Source organism: Oncorhynchus nerka, linkage group LG24 (assembly GCF_034236695.1).
Source record: "Oncorhynchus nerka isolate Pitt River linkage group LG24, Oner_Uvic_2.0, whole genome shotgun sequence".
Taxonomy (NCBI): Eukaryota; Metazoa; Chordata; class Actinopteri; order Salmoniformes; family Salmonidae; genus Oncorhynchus; species Oncorhynchus nerka.
Window position 1 is genome coordinate 100,493,265 of NC_088419.1, and position 18,132 is coordinate 100,511,396.

General features: G+C 54.9%; 1 protein-coding gene across 1 annotated transcript in view; it reads left to right on the top strand.

Moving 5' to 3' along the window:
* The window catches only part of jade3 (jade family PHD finger 3), a 109,257-nt gene that overhangs the window by 35,897 nt on the left and 55,228 nt on the right, over nt 1-18,132 (top strand). Inside the window, exons 5-6 of the mRNA XM_065009404.1 lie at nt 11,058-11,215; nt 17,091-17,281. Coding sequence (XP_064865476.1) covers nt 11,058-11,215; nt 17,091-17,281 — 349 coding nt within the window. The remainder of the gene's footprint in view (nt 1-11,057; nt 11,216-17,090; nt 17,282-18,132) is intronic.

The following is an 18,132-nucleotide window of genomic DNA, read 5'->3' on the forward strand; positions in this document are numbered from 1 at the left end:
CTCCCTAGGGTAGAATGTCTGTCAGCCTGTTGATACCACTCTCCTCTCTCCCTAGGGTAGAATGTCTCTGTCAGCCTGTTGATACCCCTCTCCTCCCTCTCTAGGGTAGAATGTCTGTCAGCCTGTTGATACCACTCTCCTCCCTCCCTAGGGTAGAATGTCTCCGTCAGCCTGTTGATACCCCTCTCCTCTCTCCCTAGGGTAGAATGTCTGTCAGCCTCTTGATACCCCTCTCCTCCCTCCCTAGGGTAGAATGTCTGTCAGCCTGTTGATACCCCTCTCCCTAGGGTAGAATGTCTGTCAGCCTGTTGATACCCCTCTCCCTAGGGTAGAATGTCTCTGTCAGCCTGTTGATACCCCTCTCCTCCCCCCCTAGGGTAGAATGTCTGTCAGCCTCTTGATACCCCTCTCCTCCCTCCCTAGGGTAGAATGTCTGTCAGCCTGTTGATACCCCTCTCCCTAGGGTAGAATGTCTGTCAGCCTGTTGATACCCCTCTCCCTAGGGTAGAATGTCTGTCAGCCTGTTGATACCCCTCTCCTCTCTCCCTAGGGTAGAATGTCTGTCAGCCTGTTGATACCCCTCTCCCTAGGGTAGAATGTCTGTCAGCCTGTTGATACCCCTCTCCTCCCCCCTAGGGTAGAATGTCTCTGTCAGCCTGTTGATACCCCTCTCCCTAGGGTAGAATGTCTGTCAGCCTGTTGATACCCCCTCTCCGCTCTCCCTAGGGTAGAATGTCTGTCAGCCTGTTGATACCCCTCTCCTCCCTCCCTAGGGTAGAATGTCTCTGTCAGCCTGTTGATACCCCTCTCCTCTCTCCCTAGGGTAGAATGTCTGTCAGCCTGTTGATACCCCTCTCCTCTCTCCCTAGGGTAGAATGTCTGTCAGCCTGTTGATACCCCTCTCCTCTCTCCCTAGGGTAGAATGTCTGTCAGCCTGTTGATACCCCCTCTCCTCCCTCCCTAGGGTAGAATGTCTGTCAGCCTGTTGATACCCCTCTCCCTAGGGTAGAATGTCTGTCAGCCTGTTGATACCCCTCTCCCTAGGGTAGAATGTCTGTCAGCCTGTTGATACCCCTCTCCCTAGGGTAGAATGTCTGTCAGCCTGTTGATACCCCTCTCCCTAGGGTAGAATGTCTGTCAGCCTGTTGATACCCCTCTCCCTAGGGTAGAATGTCTGTCAGCCTGTTGATGCCCCCCCTCTCCCTAGGGTAGAATGTCTGTCAGCCTGTTGATACCCCTCTCCCTAGGGTAGAATGTCTGTCAGCCTGTTGATACCCCTCTCCTCTCTCCCTAGGGTAGAATGTCTCTGTCAGCCTGTTGATACCCCTCTCCTCTCTCCCTAGGGTAGAATGTCTGTCAGCCTGTTGATACCCCTCTCCTCTCTCTCTAGGGTAGAATGTCTGTCAGCCTGTTGATACCCCTCTCCTCTCTCCCTAGGGTAGAATGTCTGTCAGCCTGTTGATACCCCTCTCCTCTCTCCCTAGGGTAGAATGTCTGTCAGCCTGTTGATACCCCTCTCCTCTCTCCCTAGGGTAGAATGTCTCTGTCAGCCTGTTGATACCCCTCTCCTCCCTCTCTAGGGTAGAATGTCTGTCAGCCTGTTGATACCACTCTCCTCCCTCCCTAGGGTAGAATGTCTCCGTCAGCCTGTTGATACCCCTCTCCTCTCTCCCTAGGGTAGAATGTCTGTCAGCCTCTTGATACCCCTCTCCTCCCTCCCTAGGGTAGAATGTCTGTCAGCCTGTTGATACCCCTCTCCCTAGGGTAGAATGTCTGTCAGCCTGTTGATACCCCTCTCCCTAGGGTAGAATGTCTCTGTCAGCCTGTTGATACCCCTCTCCTCCCCCCCTAGGGTAGAATGTCTGTCAGCCTCTTGATACCCCTCTCCTCCCTCCCTAGGGTAGAATGTCTGTCAGCCTGTTGATACCCCTCTCCCTAGGGTAGAATGTCTGTCAGCCTGTTGATACCCCTCTCCCTAGGGTAGAATGTCTGTCAGCCTGTTGATACCCCTCTCCCTCTCCCTAGGGTAGAATGTCTGTCAGCCTGTTGATACCCCTCTCCTCTCCTAGGGTAGAATGTCTGTCAGCCTGTTGATACCCCCTCCTCTCCCTAGGGTAGAATGTCTGTCAGCCTGTTGATACCCCTCTCCCTAGGGTAGAATGTCTGTCAGCCTGTTGATACCCCTCTCCCTAGGGTAGAATGTCTGTCAGCCTGTTGATACCCCTCTCCTCCCTCCCTAGGGTAGAATGTCTCTGTCAGCCTGTTGATACCCCTCTCCTCTCTCCCTAGGGTAGAATGTCTGTCAGCCTGTTGATACCCCTCTCCTCTCTCCCTAGGGTAGAATGTCTGTCAGCCTGTTGATACCCCTCTCCTCTCTCCCTAGGGTAGAATGTCTGTCAGCCTGTTGATACCCCCTCTCCTCCCTCCCTAGGGTAGAATGTCTGTCAGCCTGTTGATACCCCTCTCCCCTAGGGTAGAATGTCTGTCAGCCTGTTGATACCCCTCTCCCTAGGGTAGAATGTCTGTCAGCCTGTTGATACCCCTCCCCTAGGGTAGAATGTCTGTCAGCCTGTTGATACCCCCTCTCTAGGGTAGAATGTCAGCCTGTTGATACCCCTCTCCCTAGGGTAGAATGTCTGTCAGCCTGTTGATACCCCTCTCCCTAGGGTAGAATGTCTGTCAGCCTGTTGATACCCCTCTCCCTAGGGTAGAATGTCTGTCAGCCTGTTGATACCCCTCTCCTCTCTCCCTAGGGTAGAATGTCTCTGTCAGCCTGTTGATACCCCTCTCCTCTCTCCCTAGGGTAGAATGTCTGTCAGCCTGTTGATACCCCTCTCCTCTCTCTCTAGGGTAGAATGTCTGTCAGCCTGTTGATACCCCTCTCCTCCCTCCCTAGGGTAGAATGTCTGTCAGCCTGTTGATACCCCCTCTCCTCCCTCCCTAGGGTAGAATGTCTGTCAGCCTGTTGATACCCCTCTCCTCTCTCCCTAGGGTAGAATGTCTGTCAGCCTGTTGATACCCCTCTCCTCCCTCCCTAGGGTAGAATGTCTGTCAGCCTGTTGATACCCCTCTCCTCCCTCCCTATGGTAGAATGTCTCTGTCAGCCTGTTGATACCCCTCTCCTCTCTCCCTAGGGTAGAATGTCTGTCAGCCTGTTGATACCCCTCTCCTCCCCCCTAGGGTAGAATGTCTGTCAGCCTCTTGATACCCCTCTCCTCCCTCCCTAGGGTAGAATGTCTGTCAGCCTGTTGATACCCCTCTCCTCCCTCCCTAGGGTAGAATGTCTGTCAGCCTGTTGATACCCCTCTCCTCCCTCCCTAGGGTAGAATGTCTCTGTCAGCCTGTTGATACCCCTCTCCTCTCTCCCTAGGGTAGAATGTCTGTCAGCCTGTTGATACCCCTCTCCTCTCTCCCTAGGGTAGAATGTCTCTCAGCCTGTTGATACCCCTTTCCTCCCTCCCTAGGGTAGAATGTCTCTGTCAGCCTGTTGATACCCCTCTCCTCCCTCCCTAGGGTAGAATGTCTGTCAGCCTGTTGATACCCCTCTCCTCTCTCCCTAGGGTAGAATGTCTGTCAGCCTGTTGATACCCCTCTCCTCCCTCCCTAGGGTAGAATGTCTGTCAGCCTGTTGATACCCCTCTCCCTAGGGTAGAATGTCTGTCAGCCTGTTGATACCCCCTCTCCTCTCTCCCTAGGGTAGAATGTCTGTCAGCCTGTTGATACCCCTCTCCTCTCTCCCTAGGGTAGAATGTCTGTCAGCCTGTTGATACCCCTCTCCCTAGGGTAGAATGTCTGTCAGCCTGTTGATACCCCTCTCCCTAGGGTAGAATGTCTGTCAGCCTGTTGATACCCCTCTCCTCCCCCCTAGGGTAGAATGTCTCTGTCAGCCTGTTGATACCCCTCTCCCTAGGGTAGAATGTCTGTCAGCCTGTTGATACCCCTCTCCTCTCTCCCTAGGGTAGAATGTCTCTGTCAGCCTGTTGATACCCCTCTCCTCTCTCCCTAGGGTAGAATGTCTGTCAGCCTGTTGATACCCCTCTCCTCCCTCCCTAGGGTAGAATGTCTGTCAGCCTGTTGATACCCCTCTCCTCTCTCCCTAGGGTAGAATGTCTGTCAGCCTGTTGATACCCCTCTCCTCCCTCCCTAGGGTAGAATGTCTGTCAGCCTGTTGATACCCCTCTCCTCTCTCCCTAGGGTAGAATGTCTGTCAGCCTGTTGATACCCCTCTCCTCCCTCCCTAGGGTAGAATGTCTGTCAGCCTGTTGATACCCTTCTCCCTAGGGTAGAATGTCTGTCAGCCTGTTGATACCCCTCTCCTCTCTCCCTAGGGTAGAATGTCTCTCAGCCTGTTGATACCCCTCTCCTCCCTCCCTAGGGTAGAATGTCTCTGTCAGCCTGTTGATACCCCTCTCCTCCCTCCCTAGGGTAGAATGTCTGTCAGCCTGTTGATACCCCTCTCCTCTCTCCCTAGGGTAGAATGTCTGTCAGCCTGTTGATACCCCTCTCCTCTCTCCCTAGGGTAGAATGTCTGTCAGCCTGTTGATACCCCTCTCCTCTCTCCCTAGGGTAGAATGTCTGTCAGCCTGTTGATACCCCTCTCCTCTCTCCCTAGGGTAGAATGTCTCTGTCAGCCTGTTGATACCCCTCTCCTCCCTCTCTAGGGTAGAATGTCTGTCAGCCTGTTGATACCACTCTCCTCCCTCCCTAGGGTAGAATGTCTCCGTCAGCCTGTTGATACCCCTCTCCTCTCTCCCTAGGGTAGAATGTCTTTCAGCCTCTTGATACCCCTCTCCTCCCTCCCTAGGGTAGAATGTCTGTCAGCCTGTTGATACCCCTCTCCCTAGGGTAGAATGTCTGTCAGCCTGTTGATACCCCTCTCCCTAGGGTAGAATGTCTCTGTCAGCCTGTTGATACCCCTCTCCTCCCCCCCTAGGGTAGAATGTCTGTCAGCCTCTTGATACCCCTCTCCTCCCTCCCTAGGGTAGAATGTCTGTCAGCCTGTTGATACCCCTCTCCCTAGGGTAGAATGTCTGTCAGCCTGTTGATACCCCTCTCCCTAGGGTAGAATGTCTGTCAGCCTGTTGATACCCCTCTCCTCTCTCCCTAGGGTAGAATGTCTGTCAGCCTGTTGATACCCCTCTCCCTAGGGTAGAATGTCTGTCAGCCTGTTGATACCCCTCTCCTCCCCCCTAGGGTAGAATGTCTCTGTCAGCCTGTTGATACCCCTCTCCCTAGGGTAGAATGTCTGTCAGCCTGTTGATACCCCCTCTCCCTAGGGTAGAATGTCTGTCAGCCTGTTGATACCCCTCTCCTCCCTCCCTAGGGTAGAATGTCTCTGTCAGCCTGTTGATACCCCTCTCCTCTCCCTAGGGTAGAATGTCTGTCAGCCTGTTGATACCCCTCTCCTCTCTCCCTAGGGTAGAATGTCTGTCAGCCTGTTGATACCCCTCTCCTCTCTCCCTAGGGTAGAATGTCTGTCAGCCTGTTGATACCCCCTCTCCTCCCTCCCTAGGGTAGAATGTCTGTCAGCCTGTTGATACCCCTCTCCCTAGGGTAGAATGTCTGTCAGCCTGTTGATACCCCTCTCCCTAGGGTAGAATGTCTGTCAGCCTGTTGATACCCCTCTCCCTAGGGTAGAATGTCTGTCAGCCTGTTGATACCCCTCTCCCTAGGGTAGAATGTCTGTCAGCCTGTTGATGCCCTCTCCTCCCCCTAGGGTAGAATGTCTGTCAGCCTGTTGATACCCCCTCCTCCCTAGGGTAGAATGTCTGTCAGCCTGTTGATACCCCTCTCCTCTCTCCCTAGGGTAGAATGTCTGTCAGCCTGTTGATACCCCCTCCTCCTCCCTCCCTAGGGTAGAATGTCTGTCAGCCTGTTGATACCCCTCTCCTCCTCCCTAGGGTAGAATGTCTGTCAGCCTGTTGATACCCCTCCCTCTCCTCTCTCCCTAGGGTAGAATGTCTGTCAGCCTGTTGATACCCCTCTCCTCCCTCCCTAGGTAGAATGTCTGTCAGCCTGTTGATACCCCTCTCCTCCTCTCCCTAGGGTAGAATGTCTGTCAGCCTGTTGATACCCCTCTCCTCCCTCCCTAGGGTAGAATGTCTGTCAGCCTGTTGATACCCCTCTCCTCCTCCCTAGGGTAGAATGTCTCTGTCAGCCTGTTGATACCCCTCTCCCTCTCTCCCTAGGGTAGAATGTCTGTCAGCCTGTTGATACCCCTCTCCTCCCCTAGGGTAGAATGTCTGTCAGCCTGTTGATACCCCTCTCCTCTCCCTAGGGTAGAATGTCTGTCAGCCTGTTGATACCCCTCTCCTCCCCCCTAGGGTAGAATGTCTGTCAGCCTGTTGATACCCCTCTCCTCCCTCCCTAGGGTAGAATGTCTCTGTCAGCCTGTTGATACCCCTCTCCTCTCTCCCTAGGGTAGAATGTTTCTGTCAGCCTGTTGATACCCCTCTCCTCTCTCCCTAGGGTAGAATGTCTGTCAGCCTGTTGATACCTCTCTCCCTAGGGTAGAATGTCTGTCAGCCTGTTGATACCCCCTCTCCTCCCTCCCTAGGGTAGAATGTCTGTCAGCCTGTTGATACCCCTCTCCTCCCCCTAGGGTAGAATGTGTCTGTCAGCCTGTTGATCTCCTCTCTCCCTAGGGTAGAATGTCTGTCAGCCTGTTGATACCCCCTCTCCTCTCTCCCTAGGGTAGAATGTCTGTCAGCCTGTTGATACCCCCTCCCTCCCTCCCTAGGGTAGAATGTCTCTGTCAGCCTGTTGATACCCCTCCCCTCTCCCTAGGGTAGAATGTCTGTCAGCCTGTTGATACCCTCTCTCCCTAGGGTAGAATGTCTGTCAGCCTGTTGATACCCCTCTCCCTCTCCCTAGGGTAGAATGTCTGTCAGCCTGTTGATACCCCCTCTCCTCCCTCCCTAGGGTAGAATGTCTGTCAGCCTGTTGATACCCCTCTCCCTAGGGTAGAATGTCTGTCAGCCTGTTGATACCCCTCTCCCTAGGGTAGAATGTCTGTCAGCCTGTTGATACCCCTCTCCCTAGGGTAGAATGTCTGTCAGCCTGTTGATACCCCTCTCCCTAGGGTAGAATGTCTGTCAGCCTGTTGATACCCCTCTCCCTAGGGTAGAATGTCTGTCAGCCTGTTGATACCCCCCCTCTCCCTAGGGTAGAATGTCTGTCAGCCTGTTGATACCCCTCCTCCCTAGGGTAGAATGTCTGTCAGCCTGTTGATACCCCTCTCCCTAGGGTAGAATGTCTGTCAGCCTGTTGATACCCCTCTCCTCTCTCCCTAGGGTAGAATGTCTGTCAGCCTGTTGATACCCCTCTCCTCTCCCTAGGGTAGAATGTCTGTCAGCCTGTTGATACCCCTCTCCTCTCTCTCTAGGGTAGAATGTCTGTCAGCCTGTTGATACCCCTCTCCTCCTCCCTAGGGTAGAATGTCTGTCAGCCTGTTGATACCCCTCTCCTCCTCCCTAGGGTAGAATGTCTGTCAGCCTGTTGATACCCCTCTCCTCTCTCCCTAGGGTAGAATGTCTGTCAGCCTGTTGATACCCCTCTCCTCCCTCCCTAGGGTAGAATGTCTGTCAGCCTGTTGATACCCCTCTCCTCCCTCCCTATGGTAGAATGTCTCTGTCAGCCTGTTGATACCCCCTCTCCTCTCCCTAGGGTAGAATGTCTGTCAGCCTGTTGATACCCCTCTCCTCCTCCCCTAGGGTAGAATGTCTGTCAGCCTGTTGATACCCCCTCTCCTCCTCTCCCTAGGGTAGAATGTCTGTCAGCCTGTTGATACCCCTCTCCTCCCTCCCTAGGGTAGAATGTCTGTCAGCCTGTTGATGCCCCTCTCCTCCCTCCCTAGGGTAGAATGTCTGTCAGCCTGTTGATACCCCTCTCCTCTCTCCCTAGGGTAGAATGTCTGTCAGCCTGTTGATGCCCCTCTCCTCTCCCTAGGGTAGAATGTCTGTCAGCCTGTTGATACCCCTCCCTCTCTCCCTAGGGTAGAATGTCTGTCAGCCTGTTGATACCCCCCCCTCCCTCCCTAGGGTAGAATGTCTGTCAGCCTGTTGATACCCTCTCCCTAGGGTAGAATGTCTGTCAGCCTGTTGATACCCTCTCTCCCTAGGGTAGAATGTCTGTCAGCCTGTTGATACCCCTCTCCCCTAGGGTAGAATGTCTGTCAGCCTGTTGATGCCCCCTCTCCCTAGGGTAGAATGTCTGTCAGCCTGTTGATACCCCTCTCCCTAGGGTAGAATGTCTGTCAGCCTGTTGATACCCCTCTCCTCCCCCTAGGGTAGAATGTCTGTCAGCCTGATACCCCTCTCCCTAGGGTGATGTCTGTCAGCCTGTTGATACCCCCTCCCTAGGGTAGAATGTCTCTGTCAGCCTGTTGATACCCCTCTCCCCTCTCCTCCTCCCTAGGGTAGAATGTCTCTGTACCCCTCTCCAGGGTAGAATGTCTCTGTCAGCCTGTTGATACCCCTCTCCCTAGGGTAGAATGTCTCTGTCAGCCTGTTGATACCCCTCTCCCTAGGGTAGAATGTCTCTGTCAGCCTGTTGATACCCCTCTCCCTAGGGTAGAATGTCTCTGTCAGCCTGTTGATACCCCTCTCCCTAGGGTAGAATGTCTGTCAGCCTGTTGATACCCCTCTCCTCTCTCCCTAGGGTAGAATGTCTCTGTCAGCCTGTTGATACCCCTCTCCTCCCTCCCTAGGGTAGAATGTCTCTGTCAGCCTGTTGATACCCCTCTCCTCCCTCCCTAGGGTAGAATGTCTGTCAGCCTGTTGATACCCTCCCTCCTCCCTAGGGTAGAATGTCTGTCAGCCTGTTGATACCCCTCTCCCTCCCTAGGGTAGAATGTCTGTCAGCCTGTTGATACCCCTCTCCTCTCTCAACCTCTCCCTAGGGTAGAATGTCTCTGTCAGCCTGTTGATACCCCTCTCCTCTCTCCCTAGGGTAGAATGTCTGTCAGCCTGTTGATACCCCTCTCCTCCCTCCCTAGGGTAGAATGTCTGTCAGCCTGTTGATACCCCTCTCCCTAGGGTAGAATGTCTGTCAGCCTGTTGATACCCCTCTCCTCCCTCCCTAGGGTAGAATGTCTCTGTCAGCCTGTTGATACCCCTCTCCTCCCTCTCTAGGGTAGAATGTCTGTCAGCCTGTTGATACCCCTCTCCTCTCTCCCTAGGGTAGAATGTCTGTCAGCCTGTTGATACCCCTCTCCTCTCTCCCTAGGGTAGAATGTCTGTCAGCCTGTTGATACCCCTCTTCTCCCTCCCTAGGGTAGAATGTCTCTGTCAGCCTGTTGATACCCCTCTCCTCTCTCCCTAGGGTAGAATGTCTGTCAGCCTGTTGATACCCCTCTCCCTAGGGTAGAATGTCTCTGTCAGCCTGTTGATACCCCTCTCCTCCCTCCCTAGGGTAGAATGTCTCTGTCAGCCTGTTGATACCCCTCTCCCTAGGGTAGAATGTCTCTGTCAGCCTGTTGATACCCCTCTCCTCCCCTAGGGTAGAATGTCTGTCAGCCTGTTGATACCCCTCTCCTCTCTCCCTAGGGTAGAATGTCTGTCAGCCTGTTGATACCCCTCTCCTCTCTCCCTAGGGTAGAATGTCTCTGTCAGCCTGTTGATACCCCTCTCCCTAGGGTAGAATGTCTCTGTCAGCCTGTTGATACCCCTCTCCTCCCCCCCTATGGTAGAATGTCTGTCAGCCTGTTGATACCCCTCTCCTCTCTCCCTAGGGTAGAATGTCTGTCAGCCTGTTGATACCCCTCTCCTCTCTCCCTAGGGTAGAATGTCTGTCAGCCTGTTGATACCCCTCTCCTCCCTCCCTAGGGTAGAATGTCTGTCAGCCTGTTGATACCCCTCTCCTCCCTCCCTAGGGTAGAATGTCTGTCAGCCTGTTGATACCCCTCTCCTCCCTCCCTAGGGTAGAATGTCTCTGTCAGCCTGTTGATACCCCTCTCCCTAGGGTAGAATGTCTGTCAGCCTGTTGATACCCCTCTCCTCTCTCCCTAGGGTAGAATGTCTCTGTCAGCCTGTTGATACCCCTCTCCTCTCTCCCTAGGGTAGAATGTCTGTCAGCCTGTTGATACCCCTCTCCTCCCTCCCTAGGGTAGAATGTCTCTGTCAGCCTGTTGATACCCCTCTCCTCCCTCCCTAGGGTAGAATGTCTCTGTCAGCCTGTTGATACCCCTCTCCTCTCTCCCTAGGGTAGAATGTCTGTCAGCCTGTTGATACCCCTCTCCTCTCTCCCTAGGGTAGAATGTCTGTCAGCCTGTTGATAACCCTCTCCTCTCTCCCTAGGGTAGAATGTCTCTGTCAGCCTGTTGATACCCCTTTCCTCTCTCCCTAGGGTAGAATGTCTCTCAGCCTGTTGATACCCCTCTCCTCTCTCCCTAGGATAGAATGTTTCTCAGCCTGTTGATACCCCTCTCCTCTCTCCCTATGGTAGAATGTCTCTCAGCCTGTTGATACCCCTCTCCTCCCCCCCTAGGGTAGAATGTCTGTCAGCCTGTTGATACCCCTCTCCCTAGGGTAGAATGTCTGTCAGCCTGTTGATACCCCTCTCCTCTCTCCCTAGGGTAGAATGTCTCTGTCAGCCTGTTGATACCGCTCTCCTCTCTCCCTATGGTAGAATTTCTGTCAGCCTGTTGATACCCCTCTCCTCTCTCCCTAGGGTAGAATGTCTCTGTCAGCCTGTTGATACCCCTCTCCTCCCTCCCTAGGGTAGAATGTCTGTCAGCCTGTTGATACCCCTCTCCTCCCTCCCTAGGGCAGAATGTCTCTGTCAGCCTGTTGATACCCCTCTCCTCCCTCCCTAGGGTAGAATGTCTCTGTCAGCCTGTTGATACCCCCTCTCCTCCCTCCCTAGGGTAGAATGTCTCTGTCAGCCTGTTGATACCCCTCTCCTCCCTCCCTAGGGTAGAATGTCTCTGTCAGCCTGTTGATACCCCCTCTCCTCCCTCCCTAGGGTAGAATGTCTCTGTCAGCCTGTTGATACCCCTCTCCTCTCTCCCTAGGGTAGAATGTCTCTCAGCCTGTTGATACCCCTCTCCTCCTCTCTAGGTGTTCAGGAAAGACCTGATCAGTGCCATGAAGCTGCCAGACTCTCACCATGTCTCCCCTGAAGACTATTACCTGTTGGGGGACACCTGGAGACAGGAGTGGGAGAAGGGGGTGCAGGTGCCGGCCTTCCCTGAAACCATCCCACACGCCTCTATCAGGTAACCCTCTATCAGGTAACCCTCCCACACGCCTCTATCAGGTAACCCTCTATCAGGTAACCCTCCCACCGCCTCTATCAGGTAACCCTCTATCAGGTAACCCTCCCACAGCCTCTATCGGGTAACCCTCCCACGTGAGAGGTCTGACTAGTGTCTCCAAGTGGCCACACCTCTCCAGACTGGTGTCTCCAAGTGGCCACACCTCTCCAGACTGTGGGTTTGAGTGAGAGGACTAACTGGTGTCTCCAAGTGGCCACACCTCTCCAGACTGGTGTCTCCAAGTGGCCACACCTCTCCAGACTGGTGTCTCCAAGTGGCCACACCTCTCCAGACTGGTGTCTCCAAGTGGCCACATCTCTCCAGACTGGTGTCTCCAAGTGGCCACACCTCTCCAGACTGATGTCTCCAAGTGGCCACACCTCTCCAGACTGTGGGTTTGAGTGAGAGGTCTGACTGGTGTCTCCAAGTGGCCACAACTCTCCAGACTGTGGGTTTGAGTGAGAGGTCTGACTAGTGTCTCCAAGTGGCCACATCTCTCCAGACTGGTGTCTCCAAGTGGCCACACCTCTCCAGACTGTGGGTTTGAGTGAGAGGTCTGACTGGTGTCTCCAAGTGGCCACATCTCTCCAGACTGGTGTCTCCAAGTGGCCACACCTCTCCAGACTGTGGGTTTGAGTGAGAGGACTAACTGGTGTCTCCAAGTGGCCACACCTCTCCAGACTGTGGGTTTGAGTGAGAGGTCTGACTAGTGTCTCCAAGTGGCCACACCTCTCCAGACTGTGGGTTTGAGTGAGAGGTCTGACTAGTGTCTCCAAGTGGCCACACCTCTCCAGACTGGTGTCTCCAAGTAGCCACACCTCTCCAGACTGGTGTCTCCAAGTGGCCACACCTCTCCAGACTGGTGTCTCCAAGTAGCCACACCTCTCCAGACTGTGGGTTTGAGTGAGAGGTCTGACTGGTGTCTCCAAGTGGCCACACCTCTCCAGACTGTGGGTTTGAGTGAGAGGTCTGACTGGTGTCTCCAAGTGGCCACACCTCTCCAGACTGGTGTCTCCAAGTGGCCACACCTCTCCAGACTGGTGTCTCCAAGTAGCCACACCTCTCCAGACTGTGGGTTTGAGTGAGAGGTCTGACTGGTGTCTCCAAGTGGCCACATCTCTCCAGACTGGTGTCTACAAGTGGCCACACCTCTCCAGACTGTGGGTTTGAGTGAGAGGTCTGACTGGTGTCTCCAAGTGGCCACACCTCTCCAGACTGTGGGTTTGAGTGAGAGGTCTGACTGGTGTCTCCAAGTGGCCCCCATACCTCTCCAGACTGGTGTCTCCAAGTGGCCACACCTCTCCAGACTGTGGGTTTGAGTGAGAGGTCTGACTGGTGTCTCCAAGTGGCCACACCTCTCCAGACTGTGGGTTTGAGTGAGAGGTCTGACTGGTGTCTCCAAGTGGCCACATCTCTCCAGACTGGTGTCTCCAAGTGGCCACACCTCTCCAGACTGTGGGTTTGAGTGAGAGGTCTGACTGGTGTCTCCAAGTGGCCACACCTCTCCAGACTGTGGGTTTGAGTGAGAGGTCTGACTGGTGTCTCCAAGTGGCCCCCATACCTCTCCAGACTGGTGTCTCCAAGTGGCCACACCTCTCCAGACTGTGGGTTTGAGTGAGAGGTCTGACTGGTTTCTCCAAGTGGCCACATCTCTCCAGACTGGTGTCTCCAAGTGGCCACATCTCTCCAGACTGTGGGTTTGAGTGAGAGGTCTGACTGGTGTCTCCAAGTGGCCACACCTCTCCAGACTGTGGGTTTGAGTGAGAGGTCTGACTGGTGTCTCCAAGTTGCCCCCACACCTCTCCAGACTGGTGTCTCCAAGTGGCCACACCTCTCCAGACTGTGGGTTTGAGTGAGAGGTCTGACAGGTGTCTCCAAGTGGCCACATCTCTCCAGACTGGTGTCTCCAAGTGGCCACATCTCTCCAGACTGGTGTCTCCAAGTGGCCACACCTCTCCAGACTGTGGGTTTGAGTGAGAGGTCTGACAGGTGTCTCCAAGTGGCCACATCTCTCCAGACTGGTGTCTCCAAGTGGCCACACCTCTCCAGACTGGTGTCTCCAAGTGGCCACACCTCTCCAGACTGTGGGTTTGAGTGAGAGGTCTGACAGGTGTCTCCAAGTGGCCACATCTCTCCAGACTGGTGTCTCCAAGTGGCCACACCTCTCCAGACTGTGGGTTTGAGTGAGAGGTCTGACAGGTGTCTCCAAGTGGCCACATCTCTCCAGACTGGTGTCTCCAAGTGGCCACATCTCTCCAGACTGTGGGTTTGAGTGAGAGGTCTGACTGGTTTCTCCAAGTGGCCACATCTCTCCAGACTGGTGTCTCCAAGTGGCCACATCTCTCCAGACTGGTGTCTCCAAGTGGCCACATCTCTCCAGACTGTGCACAGCTCCTAAGTAATTTCAATATAATTTTTTGATTAAAAAAATTGTCTTCAGCTATAAAGTATTTTTTTTTGCTGTGCAGTTGAGGAACTAGAGTAAGCACACTTGTAGTGGTTTGGAACACAGCCCTGCCTGTTTGGTTTGGAACACAGCCCTGCCTGTTTGGTTTGGAACACAGCCCTGCCTGTTTGGTTTGGAACACAGCCCTGCATCCCTGCCTGTTTGGTTTGGAACACAGCCCTGCCTGTTTGGTTTGGAACACAGCCCTGCATCCCTGCCTGTTTGGTTTGGAACACAGCCCTGCATCCCTGCCTGTTTGGTTTGGAACACAGCACTGCAAACACACAACTACTGTTGTTTACACAATCCACCAATTGTCTACTTATAAATGTGGGCATAATTTGGAAGCTTGTTCTGTTGCCAACATGACGAGATATATGATCAAATACTATCTTACAGTTTTAGGCATTCACAAGGCAATTCAGAGAAGCAGGTTGTAATTTTGGTGTCATGCGTGCATTCCTATGCGATGTGTGGTCAGCGCCAAATGTTCTTCACAATACACACACAGGCTCATCCTGTTGAGGACAGGCCAGGGTACGACGCCGTGTCAGGACAGGCCAGGGTACGACGCCGTGTCAGGACAGGCCAGGGTACGACGCCGTGTCAGGACAGGCCAGGGTACGACACCGTGTCAGGACAGGCCAGGGTACGACGCCGTGTCAGGACAGGCCAGGGTACGACGCCGTGTCAGGACAGGCCAGGGTACGACGCCGTGTCAGGACAGGCCAGGGTACGACACCGTGTCAGGACAGGCCAGGGTACGACGCCGCGTCATCCTGTTCAGGACAGGCCAGAGTACGACACCGTGTCATCCTGTTCAGGACAGGCCAGGGTACGACGCCGTGTCAGGACAGGCCAGGGTACGACGCCGTGTCAGGACAGGCCAGGGTACGACGCCGTGTCAGGACAGGCCAGGGTACGACACCGTGTCAGGACAGGCCAGGGTACGACACCGTGTCAGGACAGGCCAGGGAACGACACCGTGTCAGGACAGGCCAGGGAACGACACCGTGTCAGGACAGGCCAGGGTACGACGCCGTGTCAGGACAGGCCAGGGTACGACGCCGCGCCAGGACAGGCCAGGAACACACGCCGGCCAGGGACAGGCCAGGGAACGACACCGTGTCAGGACAGGCCAGGGAACGACACCGTGTCAGGACAGGCCAGGGTACGACGCCGTGTCAGGACAGGCCAGGGTACGACGCCGCGTCATCCTGTTCAGGACAGGCCAGGGTACGACGCCGCGTCATCCTGTTCAGGACAGGCCAGGGTACGACACCGTGTCATCCTGTTCAGGACAGGCCAGGGTACGACGCCGTGTCAGGACAGGCCAGGGTACGACGCCGTGTCAGGACAGGCCAGGGTACGACGCCGTGTCAGTCAGGACAGGCCAGGGTACGACGCCGTGTCAGGACAGGCCAGGGTACGACACCGTGTCAGGACAGGCCAGGGTACGACACCGTGTCAGGACAGGCCAGGGAACGACACCGTGTCAGGACAGGCCAGGGAACGACACCGTGTCAGGACAGGCCAGGGAACGACACCGTGTCAGGACAGGCCAGGGTACGACGCCGTGTCAGGACAGGCCAGGGTACGACGCCGCGTCATCCTGTTCAGGACAGGCCAGGGTACGACGCCGCGTCATCCTGTTCAGGACAGGCCAGGGTACGACACCGCGTCATCCTGTTCAGGACAGGCCAGGGTACGACGCCGTGTCAGGACAGGCCAGGGTACGACGCCGTGTCAGGACAGGCCAGGGTACGACGCCGTGTCAGGACAGGCCAGGGTACGACACCGTGTCAGGACAGGCCAGGGTACGACGCCGTGTCAGGACAGGCCAGGGTACGACCGTGTCAGGACAGGCCAGGGAACGACACCGTGTCACGACGCCGTGTCAGGACAGGCCAGGGTACGACGCCGTGTCAGGACAGGCCAGGGTACGACGCCGTGTCATCCTGTTCAGGACAGGCCAGGGTACGACGCCGTGTCAGGACAGGCCAGGGTACGACGCCGTGTCAGGACAGGCCAGGGTACGACGCCGTGTCAGGACAGGCCAGGGTACGACGCCGTGTCATCCTGTTCAGGACAGGCCAGGGTACGACGCCGTGTCAGGACAGGCCAGGGACACGCCGTGTCAGGACAGCCAGGGTACGACGCCGTGTCAGGACAGGCCAGGGTACGACGCCCGCGTCAGGACAGGCCAGGGTACGACGCCGTGTCAGGACAGGCCAGGGTACGACGCCGTGTCATCCTGTTCAGGACAGGCCAGGGTACGACGCCGTGTCAGGACAGGCCAGGGTACGACGCCGTGTCAGGACAGGCCAGGGTACGACGCCGTGTCATCCTGTTCAGGACAGGCCAGGGTACGACGCCGTGTCAGGACAGGCCAGGGTACGACGCCGTGTCAGGACAGGCCAGGGTACGACGCCGTGTCAGGACAGGCCAGGGAACGACACCGTGTCAGGACAGGCCAGGGAACGACACCGTGTCAGGACAGGCCAGGGTACGACGCCGCGTCAGGACAGGCCAGGGTACGACGCCGCGTCAGGACAGGCCAGGGTACGACGCCGCGTCAGGACAGGCCAGGGTACGACGCCGTGTCAGGACAGGCCAGGGTACGACGCCGTGTCAGGACAGGCCAGGGTACGACGCCGTGTCAGGACAGGCCAGGGTACGACGCCGCGTCAGGACAGGCCAGGGTACGACGCCGCGTCAGGACAGGCCAGGGTACGACGCCGTGTCAGGACAGGCCAGGGTACGACGCCGCGTCATCCCGTTGACATTGTAAGACATGAGTTTTATTATATGGAAATGTGCACATTTGGATTGCTTGTATGACATCAAAGCGGTATTCATTATAAACATAAACGTCTCAGACGTAGAGTCCTCGTAATTTACAGCAATTCCCTCACTCAAAGTGGGCAGAAGTTGCCCAATTAGCGGGACGGATGGGGGAACTTCTTGTGCTCTAGTTCAGAACAGCTGTCAGTCAAAACCCATACAGCGCTGTGAAGCTCAGAGCCTACAGCCACTGCGTTCCAATTTCAGTGCTTCTCAGTGTCCAGGTCTGCCGTTATCAACCTGTGTATGGGTATGATTGTAGAGTGTTATTGGTACTCTGTTTGTCTGGGTACTGTACGACTTGGGATCTTGCAGGGTAGCCTAGTGGCTAGAGCATTGGACTAGTAACCGGAAGGTTGCAAGTTCAAAGCCCCAAGCTGACAAGGTACAAATCTGTCGTTCTGCCCCTGAACAGGCAGTTAACCCACTGTTCCTAGGCCGTCATTGAAAATAAAAATGTGTTCTTAACTGACTTGCCTGGTTAAATAAAGGTAAAATAAACTTCCCAAACTGCCAGTGATTCCCGACAATTGTTTGTGTCTGTAGGAACATAGCGGAGAAGCCTAAGGAGACGGTGTTCACCCTACAGAAGAGGTATATCCAGTGTTGGAGCCAGGCCTCGGCAGAGACGGGTTACGTTAACATCAAGGAGCTGGCTGAGGCCATGTGCTCTTATGACCTGGATAACATGGACCTCTACTGGCTGCAGGCACTCAACGCTGAGCTGGAACACATGGGTAAGGAACACAACGCTGAGCTGGAACACATGGGTAAGGACTCAATGCTGAGCTGGAACACATGGGTAAGGACTCAATGCTGAGCTGGAACACATGGGTAAGGACTCAACGCTGAGCTAGGACACATGGGTAAGGACTCAACGCTGAGCTGGAACACATGGGTAAGGACTCAACGCTGAGCTAGGACACATGGGTAAGGACTCAACGCTGAGCTGGAACACATGGGTAAGGACTCAACGCTGAGCTGGAACACATGGGTAAGAGCTAGGACACATGGGTAAGGACTCAATGCTGAGCTGGAACACATGGGTAAGGACTCAACGCTGAGCTGGAACACATGGGTAAGGACTCAATGCTGAGCTGGAACACATGGGTAAGGACTCAAGGCTGAGCTGGAACACATGGGTAAGGACTCAACGCTGAGCTGGGACACATGGGTAAGGACTCAATGCTGAGCTGGAACACATGGGTAAGAGCTAGGACACATGGGTAAGGACTCAATGCTGAGCTGGAACACATGGGTAAGGACTCAACGCTGAGCTGGAACACATGGGTAAGGACTCAATGCTGAGCTGGAACACATGGGTAAGGACTCAATGCTGAGCTGGAACACATGGGTAAGAGCTAGGACACATGGGTAAGGACTCAATGCTGAGCTGGAACACATGGGTAAGAGCTAGGACACATGGGTAAGGGCTAGGACACATGGGTAAGGACTCAACGCTGAGCTGGAACACATGGGTAAGAGCTAGGACACATGGGTAATGAAAAAAACACTGAGCTAAGACACATGGGTAAGAGCTAGGACACATGGGTAAGGAACACAACACTGAGCTAGGACACATGGGTAA